Below are 24,245 nucleotides of genomic sequence, written 5' to 3' on the forward strand. Positions count from 1 at the left end.
CATGTATATGGAAAGGCAAGGACTGATTAGGGATAGTCAACATGGCTTTGTGCGTGGGAAATCATGTCTCACGAACTTGATTGAGTTTTTTGAAGAAGTAACAAAGAGGATTGATGTAGACAGAACGGTAGATGTGATCTATGTGGACTTCAGTAAGGCATTCAACAAGGTTCTCCTTGGGAGACTGGTTAGTAAGGTTAGCTCTCGTAGAAGACAGGGAGAACTAGCCATTTGGATACAGAACTGGCTCGAAGGTAGAAGACAGAGGGTGGTGGTGGTGGAGGGTTGTTTTTTAGCCTGGAGGCCTGTGACCAGTGGAATGCCACAAGGATCAGTGCTGGGTCCACTACTTTTCGTCATTTATATAAATGATTTGGATATGAACATAGGAGATACAGTTATTAAGTTTGCAGAAGACACCAAAACGCATTTCAGTACACCTTCTGACTCTTGTACTTGCATTTCCATCCAAGGTCCACTGCAGTATTCTAGCAAAGGTCAGTGGAAGCTAGAGGAGTGAGACTTCATTTTCTCCTTACACCCTGTACAGTCATCAGGCCTCAACACCGTGTTCAACAAATGAAGAGCATTGATATTGTCCTCCATTCTGATTAAACTCCTATCCCTCTGTCCTACCCCCTCCAACCAACTAACCCCACCACCCCCCTCCTCCCCAACCAACCTCTGTGATTTGATGGCATGGGTTTGCTTTTAGCAGAACTGATCTATGTTGTATTTTTCACACCTAACATTAACATCTATCTTGCATCTACATCTCTCCTTTACTACCATTAGTGCTCCCTTTGCCTTTTGCTCTGGACACCTTCACCTTCTGTTCCACACATTCCTCCCCCCTCCCTTTGCCAACAGCATGAAACCATAATTTTCTAGCATTGTTCAGTTCTGATGAAGAGTCATATTGGACTTGAAACTGTAACTCTGTTTCATTGCTGCTGGAGCTGCTGAATTTCTCCAGCATTTTCTGCTTTTATCATTACTTTTTATTTTGTCACTTTGACAGCTCAATGTTTGTCGGGTGAAGCGAGGTGTGGAAATAGATACTTGAGAAAAGGGTTGTGTGGGCCATGCATTCTCAGCAGAGTTGGGAGCAAGTCAGAATGACATTTAGAGCGGAGGAGCTAGTAAAGGTTGTGTTGGAGGGAGAATGAGGATTGGGATTATGGAGATCAATGTTCCTCATTGTAACAAAGGAAAATATACATGACTATGCAGCCTGAGAAATTTCCAGGAATGGCCCTCCCAATTCTTCTGGATTAGGATCAGTCTGCTGCAGGAAGGAGTGGGTAGGTGCAAATAAACTGAGAAACCTGACTGCCAAATCATTGCCCTCAATTTAATATCTTCCTCATCTCCTGTCCACTGCTACTCATTGTGCTTCCTTCCATGGCCATGGCCTGTCTTGCCCTGAATGAGAAAAATAGATTGTGGCGATGGTGGGTCCTACTCTACTCCACTTTTCTCACCACATACAGGTTCAACACATACTCACACCTCATATCCATAGACTCTTACTGTTTCACACTCTTACACTCACATCCCACACTCACTCGCACAACCCCCACAAACTCACCCTTACACTCAATCACATCCTTACACTCACATCCCATACTCACTCGCACCCCCTCTCACTTTCAGACCCTCACACTCACTTACACAAAGTCCTCGCACTGACCTTCACACTCCCAGACCCTCACATTCACACTCCACACTTAGGCACACAGTGACCACACACTCTCAGAAGCTGATAATCACTTACCTCACACTTTGACATGTCCTTGCAATCTCAAACTTATGCTCACTCGCAGATGCTCACACTCACACCCTCACTCAACAACCTACTCACACCCTCACACATTCTCACACTCACTCAGTCACACTTGCTCACATCCCCCATACTCGCACACCCTCACATTCTCACACCCTCACACTCACCCTCACACTGCCCTGACACTCACTAAATCTCACAGGCATTCACATAATTTTTCACTCCTACTCATTTTCATACACATACTCATACATTACACTCACTTATTTACACACACTCACTCATACTCCCTCACATACACAGGAACCATATCTCAGCTTGCATCTTCACAGAAACAAAATTAAAAAGGTAAGTTCATGATCAGCTATTACCAATATTACTGCTTTCATTTAAATGTTCCTTACAAAACAATAGAAATATGCAGAGTTAGACACCATAATCTCGACTTTTAGTTAAAAACCTAGATAAGCCATTTGCATTTCTGGTGCACGTTCTTTGCACTCCTGAAATAGAAAATCAGGATTAAACTGCCTACCGAGAATTATCTGATCTTTAATCTGGAGTGGAATCACACAAGCTCTAAAACTGCGGCTGTAATCAGTTTTGTAGCTACTGACTTATCAATGCAAATCATGCAATTTAACCATTTCTATGGCTTGTTCCTGTTCTCAAACTCTGAGTAAATTCACACTAGCCTCAAGCGCAGACTATTTTGGCACACTGTCTTCACTCTTCTTCATGTTCTGGGACAACTATTGCTTTTCCATCACATCCATTTCTTTCTGCTGCCTGCTACTGGCATTTTCTGCCTAATGATGTCCATTCCCTCTAAGGATACCATAGTTCAGAGCCCGTAATGTTTCTCAAACTCACTTATTCCTATCCAGCATACTGTATTCACAGCTTCTGGAGAAGTCATAGAGTCATGGAGTCATGAACATGTACAGCACGGAAACAGACCCTTCAGTCCAACTCGTCCATGCCGACCAGATATCCTAAATTAATCTGGTTCCATTTGCCAGCACTTGGTCGATATCCGTCTAAACCCTTCCTATTCATATACCCAACCAGGTGCTTTTTTAAATGTTCTAATTGTACTAGCCTCCACTACTTCCTCTGGCAGGTCATTTCCATACATGCACCACTCTCTGCGTGAAAACGTTGTCCCTTAGGTCCCTTTTAAATATTTCTCCTCTTACCTTAAACTTATGCCCTCTAGTTCTAGACCTTGGGTACCCTTTCAATCACAAGAAGATCAAATGTCAAATGAGGTTGACAGCTTTATTGACAGGTTCAATTACCTTCCCAAGCATGATCCTGAAACCCTATGGCTCCCCTTTACAACTATACTTTCAGTTTTCTGTTCAATACAGTCATAGAGTCATACAGCACGGAAACAGACCCTTTGGTCCAACCAATCCATGCCAAACATAATCCCAAACTAAACTGGTCCCACTTGCCTGCTCCTGGTCCATATCCCTACAAATCTTTCCTGTTCATGTACTTATTCCAATGTCTTTTAAACATTGTAAACCCACATCCATCACTTCCTCAGGAAGTTCATTTCACAAGCAAACTACCCTTTGTGTAAAAGATTTGTCCTTCATGTCTTTTCTAAATCTCTCTCCTCTCACCTTAAAAATATGCCCCCCTAGTCTTGAAATCCCCTCTCCTCCCACACCTCTATCCTGTAAAAATGCTATCCCTTACTCCCAATTGCTATGCCTCTGCTGTATCTGCTCTGGTGAGGAGTAATTCCACTCCAGAACATCCCAGATGGCCTCCTATTTCCAGCAATTTCCCCTTCCATGTGATCAACAAGGCCTTCCAGCACATCTCCTCCACTTCCTGTACTCCTGTCCTTGAACTCCACCCCTCCAACTGCAACAAAGATAGAAGCCCCCCCCCACCCCCCTCCCTCGTCTAACCTTCAAACCTGGATACAGCGCATTATTCTTCATTTCTGCCACCTACAATCGGACCTTGCCACCAGAAATATATTTCTCTCCCACCCTATCTACATTCCGCAGAGACCAATCCCTCTGCAACTCCATCGTTAGGTCCATGCCCTCCACCAATCCACCCTCCACACCTGGCACCTTCCCTTGCCATAGCAAGCGGTGTAAAACCTGTGCCCACATCACCCCCCTTCCCCCCACCCCCCCACTTCTGTCCAAGGCCCCAAAGGATCCTTCCACGTCCAGCAGAGATTTTCCTGCACATCCAAACACCTCTTCCACTGTGTCCATTGTTCTCGATGTGGTCTCCTCCACATTGGGGAGACAAGATGCCAACTGGCAGAACGTTTCAGGGAACATCTCTGAGACACACACACCAAACAACCTCTCTGCCCTGTGGCCGACCACATCAACTCTACCCCACCTCCACCCTACTCCACCAAAGTCATGCAAGTCCTGGGCCTCCTCCACCCCCAATCCAAGTCAACCAATACCTAGATGAAGAACACCTTCAGTCTTCCTGGGTCCCTCCAACCACACGGTATCAACATCAAATTCACCAGTTTCATTATCTCCCATCCCCCCCACCTCGTCGCAGATCCAACCCTCCAACTCGGCACCGCCCTCTTGAACTGTCCTACCTGTCTACCTTCCTTCCCACCTATCTGCTCCACCCTCCCCTGCGACCAATCACTAACACCCCCCAATCTGCATCGATCTGCCACCTTCCTAGCTACCTTCCCCCAACCCACCCTCATATTTATCTCTCAGCACCTGCCTCCCCCTCCCAATATTCCTGATGAAGGGCCTATGCCCAAAATGTCGGCTCTCCTGTTCCTTAGCTGCTGCCTTTCCTGCTGTGCTTTTCCAGCACCACATTTTTCAATTCAAGGAGAAAAGGCCTAATTAAAACACACTGCACTACAACAGCAACTATCCTTTGATACATCTTGCAGCAACCTTAAGATAGCCAATGCATGTGCTAATTAAACTTTATTGCATAGTAAACTTTGATAGGCAGCAGAACAAAGGATAGGGGCACAGTGGTACAGCAGCATTCCATTTTTGTCAGAATAAATTCCCTTGCATAGTGGTTTACAAAATTATGAGGGACATGGATAGGATAAATAGACAGTCTTTTCCCTGGGGTGGGGGAGTCCAGAACTAGAGGGCATAGGTTTAGGGTGAGAGGGGAAAGATATAAAAGAGACCTAAGGGGCAACTTTTTCACGTAGAGGGTGATACATGTATGGAATGAACTGCCAGAGGAATTGTTCAGGTTGGTACAATTGCAACATTTAAGAGGCATTTGGATGGGTAAATGAATAGGAAGGGTTTGGAGGGATATGGGCCGGGTGCTGGCAAGTGGGACTAGACTGAGTTGGGGTATCTGGTTGGCGTGGACGGTTTGGACCGAAGGGTCTGATCCATGCTGTATATCTCTATGACAATATTACTTTGCAATGCAGTGTTTGCTGACAGTGGAAAAGATGTTTTGGGATCTGGTTTGAAGAGAACCTTAAATGAAAGCAAATGAAACAAACACCAAGAACACTGGAAAAACTCAACAGGTCTGCTAGCATCTTTGGAGAGAGAAACAGTGAATGTTTCTGAAGAAGAGTCATACTGGACTCAAAATGTTAACTCTGTTTCTCTCCATGAAAGAGAAACTCAGTTTTCCAGGCTATTAGTGAAAGGCCCATTTTAATTATATGTTTTGGACAACATATTGGCAATAGTCTGAAACTCAGCTTTTGAGCAAGCATGCACATGTTTCATCTGCAAATGGAAGCTCTACACCTGACGTTGGAGTGGTTTCAATTTCAGATTGAAGATGGAGTGGGTTGAACAGTTTTTCTCTGCACTCTAGATTACCCCACATCTTTGGGAAATTTGCTGGGGATTAGGTACTGCATTGCGGTGAGGATAACACAAAAGAGGTAGTGCAGTGACATAGCCTTGTTTGGACTTCGGTGATAAAAGGTTTGTGGTTCTTCCAGTGATGAGGTCTATGGCTTTAATATTATTGTGGCCTAAGCGAAGAATGATGACAAATTCAGGAGGAATACTCTATAAGTCTTCATGGTCACCAGAGTCAAAGTCAAAGGTGAGATCCTGGAAAAAAATTGGACCATATTCCACATCTTGCGAGACTCCTCTCAATGAAGGAAGGTACTGATGACAAAATTCAACCCCTTCCAATGGGCCCTTCCATTCTTCACTCAACTGAGGAAATGTACTTTAGAAACCAAGTTCTGAAACACAGACCATCAATGTAAATGTTAATTCAAACACCAAAACGGCCACATTGTTTCTCTTTATTACTACATCCAGAATGAAAAAGGGAGCTCCACCAGGTTTCTTTAATAAATTCAGATTCCTGAAGCTGCAACAGGAGACTCCCATTCTCCCAACCGCTCAAAATGCTTTTTCCCCAAGTTTCCTCCATGCTGTGGAATAGGTTCTTGAAACCTGTCAGCACCATCTCATACTACAAGCCAATTTCCTTAAAGGTGCGTAGTTTCCTTATTCCTTTCTTCCAACGGTCAACTGGATTTAAAGCCCAATTTTAGCATTATTTAACAAATATGATTCATCCCTTGTGCTGTCCTTTGGATAGTGACTAAAATAATGGTGTCCCTCACTACTTCAACAGACTGTACTAATGTAGCATCTTTGACATAGAAAAACATTCAGTAATGCTTTAATTGAATGTGATCAAACATAATATGGCAATGATCCACATAGGATACTGTTGGGAGACTGGAAAAAGCTTTGTCAGAAGTCTTAATTCTCGGTCTTGGAGTATCTTAAAGGAAGATAGTGCAGTGAAGAAGATCTAAGAGTTGTTTAGGGCCGGTGCAATTCAAGGCCCTGCTCAGCTCCATTGGTGACCACACTTTGCAGAAAATCTTCACTGTGCCTTGGAAATGTTCCATTCGGTGAATCAAGGATCCAGTGGTTTAATTGTTCGTTTAACCTATTTCTGAGTCCCCTTGACACACCACCAAGCAGAGACACTATTGATGTTGTGTAACAGGGATTTGAGTTTTAAATGAATGAAGAAACTTCAAACAGAAAATCTTAACTTCCGAAGCACATCAGCAATTTAACCCAACACAGTACAAAGTGACAAACTCTTCCCTCACCCAGCCAAAGAGATAGACGTAAACTTCAAATGAAAACAGAAATAGCTGAAGAAACTCAGCAGGTTTGACAGGATCTGTGGAGACAGAAAGCACAGTTCATGTTTCAAGTACAGTAACTCTCCTTCAGAATGCTGAATGTTCAGAGATGTTATTACACATCTCTGGGGCAGATGGGAACTGAACCCAGTCCACCTGGCCCAGAGATACAGACATGACCAATACATCACAAAAGCCCGCAAATCATTACTTTTTTAATCAACCTGTTCTTTGTTGTTTTAACATACCTCTAAGGCAGGTAGGAATTGAACCCAGGATTTCTGGACTAGAGGCAGGAGCATTACCACTGCACCATGAGAAACTATCATCCAATTACAGACAAGGATGGAATTTGAGCAGTAGTCTGTATGAAAAGTGGTAATTAGCACAATAACAGCATGTCCACACCATCCAGGAGCCTCAATTTATTCCACGTACTTGTTTAAATCAGGAAAGTAAGTAAGTGTGACATGCCCCGAGTTTCCCTGCATGGACCATTTCTCACTTAATGAGATTTTAAAACTGGGCGCTTACACAAACGTTGCATAAAAATAATATTCTGCATTGTCATCATTCTAACCAGACCTGACATAATTACTGTGGCCGTTTCTCCTTTAATTAGCACACTCGTAATGTGGATGCAACGAGCAGCCCGTTAAAAGCAATCAGACAGCCGTGCCCAAAGAGAACAAAAAGAAAGGCCATTCAGAATAATTGGACAAGACAATGGCTTGGTCTATTCTCAGCTGGGGCTTGCCATGAAGACCTGGGCCATTTTAGCGGATACCAGCAACGCGAGTTACACAGCACATCATGACCCCTAATAAGCCCCTAATTGCTGGTCTAATTCACACGCTTTCTAAAAGGAGACAACATTCCTACAACTCTATTTTAATGTTTCACAACTGGCTCCCTTCTTTGACATAAAATACTGAACAGTTCCAAATATTGTTTTGTTCTCAGCACTTTGGGTTTATCTTTATTGCAAGCTCTATTTTTAAGTTGATTTCTACATAAGTTCACTTTGATTCGAAATCACACAATCTTTAGATATTTTCTTAAATCGACCTGGTCAGAGATGTTATCGTAGAAGAATCATAGAATCCCTACAGTGTAGAAGCAGGCCATTCAGCCCATCAAGTTCACATCAAGCCTCTGAAGAACATCCCACCCAGATCCACCTCCCACTCTTGCATTTCCCATAGTTAAACTACCTGCAGTCTGTAGGCAATTTAGCATGGCCAATCCACCAAACCTGCACATCATTGGACAGTAGGAGGAAACCTGAGCACCTGGAGGAAATCCATGCAAACACGGGGCGAATGAGCAAACTTCTCATAGCCAGCCACGAGAGACTGGAATCGAAGCTGGCTCCCAGAGTTATGAGGCAGCAGTGCTAACCACTGAGGCACTGTGCCACCTTAATATGAAATACCTTTGGATCAGGTGAGACTGGGTCTCCTGGCCCAGACATAGGGGCACTATCATTGTACCACAAGAGCACTGCCACCCCCCAAGAATTGGCATTTAAAGCTATGCCCCCAGTCAGAAACCAGAACACTCGCCCCTCAATGTTCTGCAGGAGCAGAGGCATTTTCTCCTAGAAAGTGTGTTTTAGGAATGGCACCAAGCCTGCTGTCCTCTGACAAGGGCAACAGAAAAAAAAGTCACAACTAAGGAACCATCTGGCTTCCTTCTGTGGATTTTCTGGTGATCAATCATGAGGGGAAGTGAAGTTACGCAAGAAACAGACTTCCCATACAGGAAGCAGGAGAGCTGAAAACGAAGATGGAAGGGGCACAGATTTGAGGTAAGGTGCAGAAGGTTTAGAGGGGATGAATCTTTCATTCATTAGGGTGGTGGGAATCTAGAACTCACTACCTGTAAGGGCGGTAGAGACAGAAATTCTCATAACATTTTAAGAAATGGTTAAAGGTGGATAAATCCCCAGGATCTGATTAGGTGTACCCGAGAACTCTGTGGGAAATTAGAGAAGTGATTGCTGGGCCTCTTACTGAGATATTTGTATCATCGATAGTCACAGGTGAGGTGCCAGAAAACTGGAGGTTGGCAAACGTGGTGCCATTGTTTAAGAAGTGTGGTAAAGACAAGCCAGGAAACTATAGACAGGTGATCTTGACCTCAGTGGTGGGCAAATTGTTGGAGGGAATCCTGAGGGACAGGATGTACGTGTATTTGGAAAAGCGAGGACTGATTAGGGATAGTCAATATGGCTTTGTGCATGGGAAATCATGTCTCACAAACTTGATTGAGTTTTTTGAGGAAGTAACAAAGAAGATTGATGAGGGCAGAGCAGTAGATGTGATCTATATGGACTTCAGTAAGGCGTTTGACAAGGTTCCCCATGGGAGACTGATTAGCAAGGTTAGATCTCATGGAATACAGGGAGAACTAGCCATTTGAATACAGAACTGGCTCAAAGGTAGAAGTCAGAGGGTGGTGGTGGAAGGTTGTTTTTCAGACTGGAGGCCTGTGACCAGTGGAGTGCCACAAGGATCAGTGCTGGGTCCTCTACTTTTTGTCATTTACATAAATGATTTGGAAATGAGCATAAGAGGAACAGTTAGTAAGTTTGCAGATGACACCAAAATTGGAGGTGTAGTGGACAGCGAAGAGGGTTACCTCAGATTATAACATGATCTGGACCAGATGGGCCAATGGGCTGAGAGGTGGAAGATGGAGTGTAATTCAGATAAATGCGAGGTGCTGCATTTTGGGAAAGCAAATCTTAGCGGACTTATACACTTAATGGTAAGGTCCTAGGGAGTGTTGCTGAACAAAGAGACCTTGGAGTGCAGGTTCATAGCTCCTTGAAAGTGGAGTCGCAGGTAGTTGGATAGTGAAGAAGGTGTTTGGTATACTTTCCCTTATTGGTCAGAGTACTGAGTACAGGAGTTGGGAGGTCATGTTGCGACTGTACAGGACATTGGTTAGGCCACTGTTGGTATATTGCATGCAATTCTGGTCTCCTTCCTATCGGAAAGATGTTGTGAAACTTGAAAGGGTTCAGAAAAGATTTACAAGGACGTTGCCAGGGTTGGAGGATCTGAGCTACAGGGAGAGGCTGAACAGGCTGGGGCTGTTTTCCCTGCAGCATCGGAGGCTGAGGGGTGACCTTATAGAGGTTTACAAAATTATGAGGGGCAAGGATAGGATAAATGGACAAAGTCTTTTCTCTGGGGCCAGGGAGTCCAGAACTAGATGGCATAAGTTTAGGGTGAGAGGGGAAAGATATAAAAGAGACCTAAGGGGCAACTCTTTCACACAGAGGGTGGTACGTGTATGGAATGAGCTACCAGAGGATGTGGTGGAGGTTGGTACAATTGCAACATTTAAGAAGCATTTGGATGGGTATATGAATAGGAAGGGTTTGAAGGGATATGAGCCAGATGCTGGCAGGTGGGACTAGATTGGGTTGGGATATCTGGTTGGCATGGACAGGTTGGACCGAAGGGTCTGTTTTCATGCTGTACATCTCTATGACTCTAAATATTTAGATACATACTTGTAATTACAAGGCAGCCAAGTGTTGGAAAACAGGATTTAAAAGGTCAGGCGGTTGTTTTTGTCTGGCGCAAACTTGATGGGCTGACAAGTCTTTTCCTGTGCTGTCAGTCTCTATGACTCTGTGGCTGTAGGACAAATGTCCAAATTACTCTGAAAAGTAACAGTTCATCACAAGGTCGTTTGTGTTGCAAAGGGTTTCATGATTCCGTAGTGATTTGGTATTTATTTGGTAAACTGCTTCTTGCAACTGGATAAATACCCAATCACTACAGTTTCGCTCTTGGTGAATTTGTCCAGCTGGGTATTAAGCATTCACAGAAACCCTCATTCAATCTACTTTACGTCTGAGTTTCTTAATTGTAGAATTTCTGTTTGTGTATAATGCAGTGACTGCTCTCTTTAATGGGAGAAATTTCATAATCGCATACCAGCTCAAATGAAAATTGAAAGCCTGTGATAGGTGTATTGAGCAAACTGTCATAAAACAGCAACAGAATGCTTAGTCACCCATTAGGGCTATTCAAATCCATGTCACTCAGTAATCTCCTTCTTCTAGAGTCACAGAGTCATACAGATGTACAGCATGGAAACAGACCCTTCGGTCCAACTCGTCCATGCCGACCAGATATCCCAACCCAATCTAGTCCCACCTGCCAGCGCCCGGCCCATATCCCTTCAAGTCCTTCCTATTCATATACCCATCCAGATGCTTCTTAAATATTGCAACTGTACCAGCCTCCACCAGTTCCTCTGGCAGCTCATTCCATACACGGACCACCGTCTGCATGAAAATGTTGCCCCTTCGGTGTCTTTTATCTTTCCCCTCTCACCCTAAATCTATGCCCTCTAGTTCTTAGATTAGATTAGATTATTTACAGTGTGGAAGTTTGGCTTTAGTGGCATCAGCCTCACAAACTAACACTTGTATTCTACCAAGTATCTTACCCTTCAAATGTAACAAAACAATATGAAATCAAAGCATACCTGAGCATCGTGAATAAACAGGGCTCTTCTGGGATGTCAGTGATTAGATTAGATTCCCTACAATGTGAAAACAGACCCTTCGGCCCAACTAGTCCACACCAACCCTCTGAAGAGTAACCCACCCAAACCCATTCCCCCTAACTAATGCACCTAACTCTATGGGCAATTTAGCATGGCCAATTCACCTAATCTGCACATCTTTGGATTGTGGGAGGAAACCCACACAGACACAGGGAGAATGTGCAAACTCCACACAGACAGTCACCCGAGGCTGAAATTAAACCCAGGTCTCTGGCGCTGTGAGGCAGCAGTGCTAACCACTGAGCCACCGTGCCACCCCATTTCCAAAGAAAGAATTTCCAAAGAAAGGAAAGCTAAACTAAATTCAGAATATTTCCTCAGCTGTTGTCACTCTTCTTTCTGATTTCCTTTGCAATAGCTCCCCACCCAGCTTTTCTTTTACCAGCAGACAATGAGCAGTGCCATTTGCTAGCTGGCCAACTGTGAATGTGGCTTTCCAAAGAGACAAGCAGCTCCTGAGTTTCCCTAATGCAACTCTCTGAGATTTCAGATTCTGAATCATTGTAGCTACTCTCTCACCACCACTGCTCATGGAAATATGGTGATGGAGTCATTAACTACCTCTATTAATATTCACCAAATAGTTTGCATGATAAAGGGGTAGGGTGTGCAGGAGATAGGACACCACCATTACAAATAGCCGCTGATTTCCAACTGCACATGTACACCCCTCATTACATCAGACCATTTTGTGAAACACAGACTTGATGGATAATTCACGTGGTTCTTTCTTTGGTTAGGGAGTACAATAAAATGTATTAATTCAGAAGAGATGGTAGGGTCAAGATTAATAAAATATTTGAGAACAGGAACAAGAAATTGGTAAGAGTTAAGCAAAGGGGGAATTAGGTTTGGGAGGGTTAGGTATGAGGCATAGTGAAAAGCAGATAGTTGAAATAATGGATTTGATAAAATAGTTAAGGAAGAGGCTTAGTTGGATGGTTGTATTTGAGTTTACTGTGTTTTGGGGATCAAATGGGATGCTGGATGCTGAGAAAAGTAAGGATGGAAAGTTTGGAGTTCCAAAGAAGCATTATATTGGACTCAAAACGTTAACCCTGTTTTTTCTCTCTCAACAGATGCTGTCAGACCTGCTGAGTTCCATCAGTGCTTTCTGTTTTAATATTGGAAATTGTGGAGGGGCTGCCTATTATTTTTCAATCTTCATTAGATATGGGAATGGTGTGAGTGAACTGGAGAATTGCAAATGTTACATATTTATTCAGAAAAAAAGGACACCAGGATAAATCCAACGACTCTGTTGAAAGCATCCAAGCAAGTTCCCCTCCAAACCACACACCATCCTGACCTGGAACACTTTGGTATTCTTTCAGTATTATTGGAATTCCCTTCCCAAAGGCACGGTGTGTGTCCCTACACTGTATGTGCAAGAGCAGTTCGAGAAAACTTCTGAGGGTGATTAGGGATTGACAACAAATGTTGGTCTAGCCAGCAATGCCCAGATATGTGAATGAATGTAAATAAAGCAAGTTAATCTAGGTCGGACTTCCTAAAATGAGATGGTGAGTTAAAAGTTTTCAGTCGTATGTTCTGAGACAGAAATTACTGCTTTGGAGCTCTGGCCAAGTTAGTACAGCTCTAACAGATAGGCCCAGCTCACATAACTCCAGGCCACCACCAACCCTCACTGTTTTCACTGACGGGCTGTGGAGTCTTAAGTTGGTGTTATAGTGGGAAAGGGTTTGAGAAGTCAGACTTTAGTCATGGGCTACATTTAGAGATGATAATGTGGTCCAAAATTAACTGTATTTTGGGAAAGTGTGGGCTAATTTGGAAAGGCAGCATGGATCTGTTCAGGAAAAATCATGTTTAACCAACTTGACTGGGTTGTTTTGATGAGACAATAGTGAGCATTGATGAGCGTAATGAGGTTAAAATGGTGCATATGATCTTTCAAAGGTGTTTGATAAAATGCCATATTAATGCACTGCCAGCAAAGTTGAAGTCCATGGAACATAAAATGTTTGACATGAATAGGAAATTGGCTGCATGGTGGGAGTAATGGTGAACTTCTTGCTTTCAGTTTGGAGAAATGTCTACAACTGAATTTCCCAAAGATTAGTGAAATTACTCCAGTATCCCATCACCAAGACGTCACCCTTTCCTGACACTAACTCAACCAGCTCAGATCTGGCTCCTAAAATGAGCAGAACCTCTGACACTCCTGTTTATATCTGTCAGCCAGGGATCCCTGATTGGACCAGATTAACAGCCCTAATCAGGGAACTCATATTCTATGAGGTCCACCTACCTGATCATGTTCTAATCACTACAATTGGTATTCGGACTCCCGCTTTTATTTGTCATGTGTAAATGATCCTGCAGGGATGCATGAATGTAGCGCACAATTTCAGGAATTTTAGACATCAGTAAACTTGGAAGTATTCTGAACTGTGAGGAAGACAATGATAGTCTTTTGGAGGACTTTTGACAGGCTGATACAAGGAGCTGGCATGTGCCAGATTAAATTTCATGCAGAGGTATGTGAAGTGTTATATTCCTGTATAAGGGAAAAGAAGAAAATATATAAAATAATGGAATAAAGGCAAAATACTGTGGACAGCGGGAATCTGAAACAAACACAAGAATACTGGGAAAAAACCTCAGCAGGTCTAGCAGCATCTGTGGAGAAAGAAACAAAGTTAATACTTCATTTCTGAATAAAAGCCATATCCATACTCGAAGTGATACATTAATGGATACAATTTTGGAGTGGGTACAAGAACAGAGAAACCTAGGACATACATGCACAAATTGTTGAAGGTAGCAGGGGCAGGACATTGTCTAGAATGCAGCACCTACATATTGTGTCTATATTTCTGTGTAGATAATGCTATTCATACAATGTTGTCTACAATATCTATCTATATAGAGTATTGCCTACACTGCTGTGTCTCTCGTGTGAGCATAAAATTCATACAATGTTTTATAATGCTGTGTCTATAATGCTGTGTAATGTATTGTCTATAATGTTGCGTTAATAATGCAGGTGTATAATTTTGTATATAAAATACTGTCTATAAAGTTCTGTCTATGATATTTTGTCAATTTATCTGTGAGTATGATATTGTGTCTCTAGTCTCATGTTTCTAATTGTTTATTGTAACGCTGTGTGAATAATCTCAAATACATAACGTTGTGTTGATATTTTGGTGTATGCAATGGCAAGTGGATAATACTGTCTATAACAATGTGACTAAATTGTTTATGGGATGTCATGTCTGTAATGTTGACCCATGATGCTGTATCTAGAAAGCTGTGTGTAGTATGACAGTAATGTAATGCCATATCCATAAGAAATGTCTAGACTGCTGTATACAGGTTTGTTTGTATTACTCAGTCCATATGTTTTACTTATAATACTGTGTCTATAATACATTGTGCAGAGGTGATAATGTGTAAACAATGCTGCGCATTGTTTGTGGAATGTCAAGCAAATAATGGTATGTCTATAATTTTGTGTATGGAATATTGAGTATAATGTAGTTCATAGCATATTATATTTATAATGCTGTGAGTATAAATTTGTGCATATTTTATTACATCTATAATATAGTGCAGAGAATGTGGTGTCTGTAATACTTTTGTCTATAAGGCTGCACATTACATGTTGCATGTGCTGTCAGCTCACTTAGATAATTGGCCAGTGTGTCGTACACAATAACACCAACAGCATGGCTTTGATTCCCCTTTCAAGACTGTGGTACATTTAGGACCGATCCCCTCATCTGTCCCTGAGAATCTGCTAAAACGCTGCATAGGAAAGGAACCTGCCTTTGGGCAGAGCAGGACACATGGTTCATCTATAGTGCTATGTATAGAATGGTATGCATGCAGATTGCTTACATTTGTATTGTTGCCACTTTCATCTTTGTAAGTGCTGAGTGAAGTCTCAGAGCAAAGCCTCAACTTCAAGAAATCTCCCTCTAGAAGATATTTTTCCTTTACTTGTTTGTTTTTCTGAAGTTAGGAAACAAAAACCTTCTGAATGATCAATTTCTGTGTAGATTGAAATCTTTCTTTTGCAGCTGAAGCTGAGAGCAAATACAAACCTATCCTCAGCCCCAAAAGTGCATTGTTCCAATCACAATTGCAAATGTACTGATAGCCCCAAAATATCTGTGTGTTTCATTGGAAGGCAACTTCACTAAATAATGTGGATAGATTCCGATGGCTTGATGGCATTTTCCTCCTGTAATATTTACTTTTTGTGTTTTCAGGCTGGAAACTAATTTTAGCTTTTGCATAACTCCTAAGAATGATTATTTCAACCTCCTTGGAGGGAAACTTTTTATGTATTTCTACATTTTTGGAGTGACATGTGTGTTATAAATATTAAAATGTTCTTGCCGATTTTTTGCTTTACGGCAGCATCCATTATCAGTTGCTTATTTGTGGAGATGGAAAGCAGTATTCAGTCCAAGGTTAAAAGCTGCAGTCATTTTTCCCCAACGACCCACTTGTCAGTTTCAGGTCAATTTCATACATTTTAAATGGACTATGTCATGAGGAATTTCTGATTGGATCTGGATTGAGACTGATCAAACCTATTTCACTTAGGATCCCTTATACTGAGCAGACATAGGATATTTTTGGACCATCAGTCTGGATTCAAACCCAAACCCCAAAGGTAAAGAGAGAAATTTATTGCATACAGTGTCCAATTATAAACAAAAATCATTGTCCCATTTGAGTTGGATTTGAAGCTTTGACATTTATGTAATTTCTCAATTAATTGTATCAACTGAGTTAGAAGCAACAAAGGGTGACATGTTGGCTGAGTGGTATTATCGCTAGATTATTAATCCAGGGATCCAACTAATGCTTTGGGTTTGAATCATGACATTACAGATGGTGGAATTTGATTTCAATGAAAGTGTAGAATTCGGGGTCTAATAGTGACTATACAAGTATTGACAATTGTCAGGAAATACCCATCAGATTCATGCATATCTTTTAGGGCCGGTAACTGCTGTCCTTACCTGATCTGACCTACATATGATTCCAGACCCAGAGTTATGTGGTGGACTCTCAAATGCCCTCTGGGCAATTAGGAATGGATAGCTATACCCAGATACCGTGAATGCATTTTAAAGAAAGGAGCCATTAGAGACTGTTCAATTCGTGTTAACATGTACCATGTGTCACTTTGATCCTGCACTGCTTAGTATTTTTGTTTCATAAACATTTCTCAATTTGAGTTTAGAAATTTACAGTGCGCTCCTCAGTTCCAGATTAGCATCACACTTGGTATGAAGAAGTGTTTGCAGGTGTCATCCCTGAAAGACGTGGTTCTATCATTAACCTGGAATTTAATTCTGATTCTCTCTCCTCAGATGCTGCTAAGGCTGTTGAATATTTCCAGCAATTGCTGGTTTTGTTCCTGACTCTAAAGTTATGCTCCTTGCCCTTGACTGCCCTCCAGACAAAACAGTTTTCTCCATCCACTCTTAAATCCTTTAACTGTCTTAAACACTTCAAACAAATCATCTCTTAAATTGCAGGGGAGCTGCATAACTGGAATGCTTGGCTTCTTGTTAATTAACTGATGAACCAGATCACAGAGGGAATATATTGATCCTAATTGTTTTCAACTGTGAAGGTCAATTCCTGAACATAGCTACAAGAGGCTGCCAATGTACTTTTAACAAAAAGCATAAATCAACGATTAAGCAAGAAAAGTAGTTTGAACTAGACAAAAGATTGGAAAGATTTCACTACAGACATAATAAAAACACTCAACTTTATACTCGCCTGTTTGTCACAACAATATCTTCACAAACGCTTGAAACTCAGTGAAGAGTCAGTATCATCTAAACTTGATGAGACTTAGGCTGATACAGCTTCAACTGGTTTCCATTCAGTGAATTTCCTTATGGGAAGTAAGGAGTCATTAGCTGACAGGAGAAAGGGAAGAGGACCAACACACTGCCATCTCCTATTACTTACTGCTTAGAGAAAGACTGCTAAGGATGATACAACATAAGAATGAAGAAACAGGAGCATGAGTTAACTATTTGACCCTTGAGTCTTTCTCTACTATTCAACAAGATCATGGCTGATCTTCTACCTCAACTCCACAATCCTGCTCTATCTCTATATTCCTTAATTTCCTTAACATCTAAAAATCTATCCACTTCTATCTTGAACTTACTCAGCCACTGACAATCCTCAACACAATGAGGCAGAGAATTCCTACGTTCCACAACCAATTGAGCAACTAGATTTCCTGCCTTCTCTGACTTAAACGGCCAACTCCTGAGTCTAAGATTGTGACTCTGTGTTTCTGATTCTGCAACCATGTAAAGTGGGTTCTCAGCATTTATCATGTCAACATTGTAAATAATTTTATATGCTTCAATTAGAAGAATAAGATGAGATTTAAACTCCAGGAAATAAAAGGCTTGGCTATTTAATAAGTGCTTATTAGACATTTCCCTTGTGCCATGAACTAGTCTAATGAAGCAATGTTTTACTCTCTCTACTTCGATCTTTCCCTTGGCAAATTGACCAAAATTGTACATAGTACAGATGTGGCCTCTCCTATGATGAACTGAAGATAGGTCCGATCAATTTTAAGCCCTTTTAGTTAGTTGCAACAATTGTTTAATGATTTTTTAAGCTCATCTCTATCACACTTCAATTAAACTTAGTTAACCAGATCAAAAATGAAGGAGAGCTAATTCCAAGGTTTTCTTGAGAGAAAAAGAATGGGGTTTTATCTAGGAAAACGAATAAAATGCAACATCAAACATGTATACAAAGCAAATGATCTTACAAAGAAGGTGGGGTGAAGAGTACCTAGAATGGACATGAAGCTAAAAGCAATTGCACTTTATAGTTTTATTTAGAAGCTGTGAAAGCAAAACCTGAGTCTGGTTGTTTTATTTTTGAATTGTTTCCTCAATAATGATGAAGCTGCAGATGGTTGGAGTTCTCGGGAAATGTTGTTCTATGTTGCTTTTAATTGGCTAGCTTCTGATCTTGAAGGAAGTAGCAAGAGAGTGAGAGAGAAGAGCTTCCAGCGTCCATTTTGGTCCATGTTGCTTTGTTTTAGATTAGATTAGATTACTTACAGTGTGGAAACAGGCCTTTCGGCCCAACAAGTCCACACCGCCCCGCCGAAGCGTAACCCATCCATACCCCTACATCTACATCTACCCCTTACCTAACACTACGGGCAATTTAGCATGGCCAATTCACCTGACCTGCACATCTTTGGAGTGTGGGAGGAAACCGGAGCACCCGGAGGGAACCCACGCAGACACGGGGAGAACGTGCTAACTCCACACAGTCAGTCGCCTGAGGCGGGAATTGAACCCGGGTCTCTGGCGCTGTGAGGCAGCAGTGCTAACCACTGTGCCGCCCACCTATCTGCTCCACCCTCCTCACTGACCTATCGCAATTATTCCCCATTTAGTTTCCCAAAGCAAGCTACTGAAACATCGATAGTTCAGTCTCTCTGTAATTCTCATGAAGTCCCAGGTGTTTTACAGTACAGAAATAGGTCCTTCAACCAATTATGTTCACATTGGTCATCAAACATGGTTCTTTCCTAAGCTTTTCCAGTACTTGGCCCATACTGTTGAATGCTGTGGCATTTCAACTGCTCATTTGAAGAAAGCTTGAATGTTTTGAAGGTTTCTGTCACTGTCATTCTTTTAGGCAGTCATTCCAGATTCTGACAACCCTCTAGGTGAACAAGTTTTTTTTTCTTAAATCCTCTGTTCTCCTCCTGCTCCTTACCTTGACTCTGTGCCCTGGTCGTTTATCTAGTAAGAGTGTTTCTCCCTATCCACTGTGTTTATGTCCCTCAGAGATTTGCACCATTCAATCACATCCTCCCTTAGCGTTTTCTATTCGAAGAAGAAACTGAGGACTGCAGGTGCTGGAGAGTCAATGTTGAAAAGTGTGATGCTGGAAAAGCACAGCAGGTCAGGCAGCATCCAAGGAGCAGGAGAGTTAATGTTTTGGGCAGAAGCCCTTCATCAGGAATGTGGAGAGGGAAGGGGGATGAGAGATAAATAAGATGGTGGGGGCGGGTCTGTGGGGGGGAGGGGGAAGTTAGGTGGGAAGGCAAGTAGATGGATGCAGATTGGGGAATAATTGCGATAGGTCAGTGAGGAGGGTGGAGCAGATAGGTGGGAAGAAAGATGGACAGGTAGGATAGGCCAAGAGGGCGGTGCCAAGTTGTAGGGTTGGATCTGGGGTGAGGTGGTAGGAGGGGAGATTTGGAAACTGGTGAAGTCGATGTTGATGCCGTGTGGTTGAAGGGTCCCAAGGTTTTTCCTCCAGTTGTCAAGTGGCTTTGATTTGGTGATGGAAGAGACCCAGGACTTGTACGTCTTTGGGAGAGTGGGAGGGGACTTAAAGGGGCAGTAGGGTTGTTTGGTCCATGTGTCCCAGAGATGTTCCCTGAAACATTCTGCAAGTTGGCATTCTGTCTCCCTGATGTAGAGGAGACCACATTGAGAGCAACCGACACAGTAGATGAGGTAGGTGGATGTGCAGGAAAGTCTCGGCTGAATGTTAAAACATCCTTTGGGGCCTTGGAATCATTTAATCCCTATAGTGTGGCAACAGGCCATTTGCCCTGACAAGTCCACACTGACCTTCCAAAGAGTATACCACCTGCACCCATTTCCCTACCATACTATTCTACATTTTCCCCAGACTAATATACCTAACCTACCCATCCCTGAACACTATGGATAACTTAGCATGGCCAATCCACCTAACCTGCACATCTTTGGACTGTGGGAGGCTACCGGAGCACCCAGAGGAAACTTGCACTGACACAGAGAGAATGTGCAAACCCCACACAGACAGTTGCCTGAGGCTGGAATAAAGAACAAAGAAAGTGTACAGCCCAGGAACAGGCCTTCGGCCCTCCAAGTCTGAGCCAGTCCAAATCTATTGTCTAAACCTGTTGCCCAATTCCTAAGCATCTGTATCCCTCTGCTCCCCATTGACTCATGCATCTATCCAGACGCATCTTAAATGAATCTACTGTGCCTGCCTCTACCACCTCTGCTGGCAATGCATTCCAGATGCCCACCACCCTCTGTGTGAAGTACTTGCCATGTGTATCCCGTTTAAACTTCCCACCTCTCACCTTGAAATTGTGACCTCTCATTCTTGAATCCTTCACCCTGGTTGGGTTCAAGGACACAGCTGCGGGAAATGGAAGACATATACTGGAGGGCATTGTTGATCACATGGAAGGGGAAATTGTGATCCTTGAAATACGAGGACATCTGGAATGTCCTGTAATGGAATTGCTCCTCCTGGGAGCAGGTATGGTGCAGGCATAGAAATTGGGAGTAAGGGATCACATTTTTGCAGGAGTGGGGGTGGGAGTCATTGGGTTTGAAATACATGTTTGTGTTGAGTCCTTTGCTGGAGGTGGAAACAGAGAGGTCCAGGAAGGGGAGGGAGATGTCCAAGATGGTTCAGGTGAACTTGAGGTTAGGGTGGAAGGTATTAGTGAAGTTGGTGAACTGTTCAACCTCCTTGTGGGAGCAGGTGGTGGTGTTGGTACAGTCATCAATGAAGTGGAGGAAAAGGAAGGGGATAGTTCCAGTGTCACTGAGGAAGGTGGGCTGTTCCATCTACCCTATGAAGAGGCAGGCATAGCTGGGGCCCATGCAGGTACTCATGGCTACCCCTTTGGTCTGAAGGAAGTTGGAGGATTCGAAGGAGAAGCTGTTGAGGGTGAGGACCAGTTCCTCCAATCGAATGAGTGTACCAGTGGAGGGGGACTGGTTAGGCCCCACCTACCAGCTCCACCTTCCCCACTGACCTATCATAATTACCCCCCTGCCTGCATCCACCTATCGATTTCCCAGCTACCTTTCCCCGCAGCCCCAATCCCACCCCCACTTATCTCTCATACCCTTCTCCCTCAACATTCCTGATGAAGGACTTATGTCCAAAGCGTCGACTCTCCTGCTCCTCGGATGCTGCCTGCCCTGCTGTTCTTTACCAGTGCCACACTTTTCAACTCTTTTCTATTTAAAAGAAAATAGTCCCTCTTTATGACTGAATTGCTCCAATGCAGGCAACATCCTTGGGAAACAAAAACAAAATTGCCAGAGAAACGCAGCAGGTTTGGCAGCATCTGTGGAGACAAAGCAGAGTCACCATTTTGTGTCATACTTCACACCCTCTTTAGTGTAAGCACATCTTACCTGTAGTGTGGTGACCAGAACTATAGACAGTACTCCAGTTGTGGCCTAACTAATCTTGTATACAGCTCACTCACAACCACCATACTCTTGTATTTAAGGCGTTGACTAATAAAGGAAAGTATTCCATATACCTTCTTAAGCACCTTAACCACCTGTCCTGCTGCCTTCAAAGATCTGCAGAAATACAGAGCAAGGTCCCTCTGATTCTCTATACTTCCTAGTGTCTGACCATTCAACATGTACTCCCCTATCTTGTAACAGCCCATTCTCCAATTCTTTTGTAATAAAAGCCACATACCATATGTCTTCCAAACTGCTTGCTGTACCTACATGTTACCTTTCTGTGAATCATGCACAAGTACTGTCAGGTTCTTTGGAATTTGTAAGTGGTTGCTTCTAGGGAAGTCAGATGTCATTCAAGTTGCCTTACTTTAGTTTCTCATTTTATGAGAACAACAATTGATTAATTGCTGCACAAAGTGTTAATATTCAAAGTAAGTTATTAGCCTGGATAAAGGATTAGCTAACAATAGTAAAAAAGAGAGTTGGGATAAATGGGTCCTCTTCTCATTGGCGAGACATAACTAGTGGAGTGCCCCAAATATTTACAACCTGTATTAATGATAGAAAATACAATAGCAGATGACACCAAAATAGATCAGAAAGTAAGTTGTAATGAAGAAATAAGAAGTTTACAAGTGGATGTGGATAGGTTAGGCCGATGTAGGTAAGTGTGAGGTTGGAGGAATAGAATGAAAACTTACTATCTAAATGGACAGAAACTTCAGAGTGCTTTGGTGCAGAGGGATGTAGATGTCCCTCATGCATGAATCATAGAAAACTAGTGTGCAGGTACAGCAGATAACAAGGGAGGCAAATGGAATTTTGGTATTTATTGGTGAAGGAATAGAGTATAAAGTAGGGAAGTGTTGCTCCAACTATACAAGCCATTAGTGAGACCACACCTGGAGTATTCCGTATAGTTTTGCTCCCTTGAGGAGGGATGTAGTTTTATTGGAGGCAGTTCAGAGCAGGGTTACCAGATTAATTTCAGAGATGACACGTTTTTCTTATGAAGAAAGATTGAGCAGTTTAGGCTCATACTCTCTGGAGTTGGGGAGAATGAGAGGAGATCTAATTGAGGTATGTGAGACACTAAAGTGGATTGACAAATTAAACATAGAAAGGATATTTCCTCATTTGGGGCAATCCAGAATGAAGTTATAGTTTTAGGTTAAGGTGTCGCAGATTTAAAACAGAGATGAGGAGAAATAGGATCTCTCAAAGGGTTGTGAATCTTGTAATTTACTAACCCAAAGTGTGGTGGATGCTGGGACATTGACTAAATGTAAGGAGGAGAGAAAGATTTTTAATTAGTAATTAATTGAAGGATAATGGAAAGCGGGAAGGAAAATGGAGTTGAGGCTGAGATGAGATTAACCATGATAGTATCAAATGGAGGAGCAGGTTCAAGAGGCTGAAGTGCCCACTCCATCTCTTAGTTCTAATGTTCGTATGTACAGCACAGAAAGAGGCTGTTGGCCTTCATATGTGTGTAATTCTACACTAATCCCATTTTCCAATTCTTTTTCCATATCCCTAGAGGCAATGGCAAAGCAAATGAATATCTAAATATTGCTTAAAAGTTACAAGAGTTTCTGACACCTTTTCAGGCAGTCAGTTCCAGACTCCCACCACTCTCCGAGTAAAATAAACTGTCTCCTCATTTCTTCACTTAGCCTTCTACCTCCTATTATATATCTTGTTCCACCATTATTCTTTAATTCATTCTTGCAATGTGGGTATCACTCCCATTTTTTACCCATATCTGGAAAAGCTGTGGAGCTTCTTTGTTGCATTGCTGTCATGGTTTTGTTGGAGACACATCCACAAATGTTACCTCCAAATGATCAACCTGGACCTCAATATTGTCAAGTTTTTGCAGCATGGACAAACTCATTACCTAAGGATTTCCATATAAAGTTTGAAATTGCATTCATCAGCAAAAAGCTCCACATCCAACCCTACAATAGAGGGAAACTCGTTGATGAAACATAAAGATGATTGAACTATCTAGATATTTCAGATCAATCTGTTCAGACATGTTGTACCATACCTTGAGAGCAGGTGGGTCTTCTGGCCCAGATGTGGGATGATACCAATGTATCTCCAGAGCCCCTATTTTGGGCTATCTACCCTGTGTCCTGAGACAGACATGATTAACTTTTAATGATGGTGAGCATGGTGGCTTAGTGGTTAGCACTCCTATCTCACAGTGCCAGGACCTGAGTTTGATTCCACCCCTACGCAACCGTCTATGTGGCCTTTGCACATTCTCCCTGTGCATGCGTGGGTTTCCACCAGGTTCTCTGGTTTCCTTCCACAGTCTAAAAATGTGCAGGTTAGGTGGATTGGCCATGTTAAATTGTCCCATAGTGTCCAGGATGTGTAGGTTAGGTAGATTAGCCATTGGAAATGCAAGCTTACAAGGATAGGGTATGGGGGTGGGTCT

General features: G+C 42.5%; 1 protein-coding gene across 2 annotated transcripts in view; it reads left to right on the forward strand.

Annotated features, from left to right (window-relative positions):
- Positions 1 to 15,857, forward strand: part of lin52 (lin-52 DREAM MuvB core complex component) — a 120,964-nt gene extending 105,107 nt beyond the window's left edge. For both annotated transcript variants that reach the window (XR_011960410.1, XM_072568204.1), the window contains one exon: positions 12,602 to 15,857. Coding sequence is in view for 1 of the 2 variants with exons in the window: in XM_072568204.1 (XP_072424305.1) it covers positions 12,602 to 12,645 (44 nt within the window). In the remaining variant the exon portion in view is untranslated. The remainder of the gene's footprint in view (positions 1 to 12,601) is intronic.
- Positions 15,858 to 24,245: the final 8,388 nt, after the last annotated feature.

Source organism: Chiloscyllium punctatum, chromosome 4 (assembly GCF_047496795.1).
Source record: "Chiloscyllium punctatum isolate Juve2018m chromosome 4, sChiPun1.3, whole genome shotgun sequence".
NCBI lineage: Eukaryota > Metazoa > Chordata > Chondrichthyes > Orectolobiformes > Hemiscylliidae > Chiloscyllium > Chiloscyllium punctatum.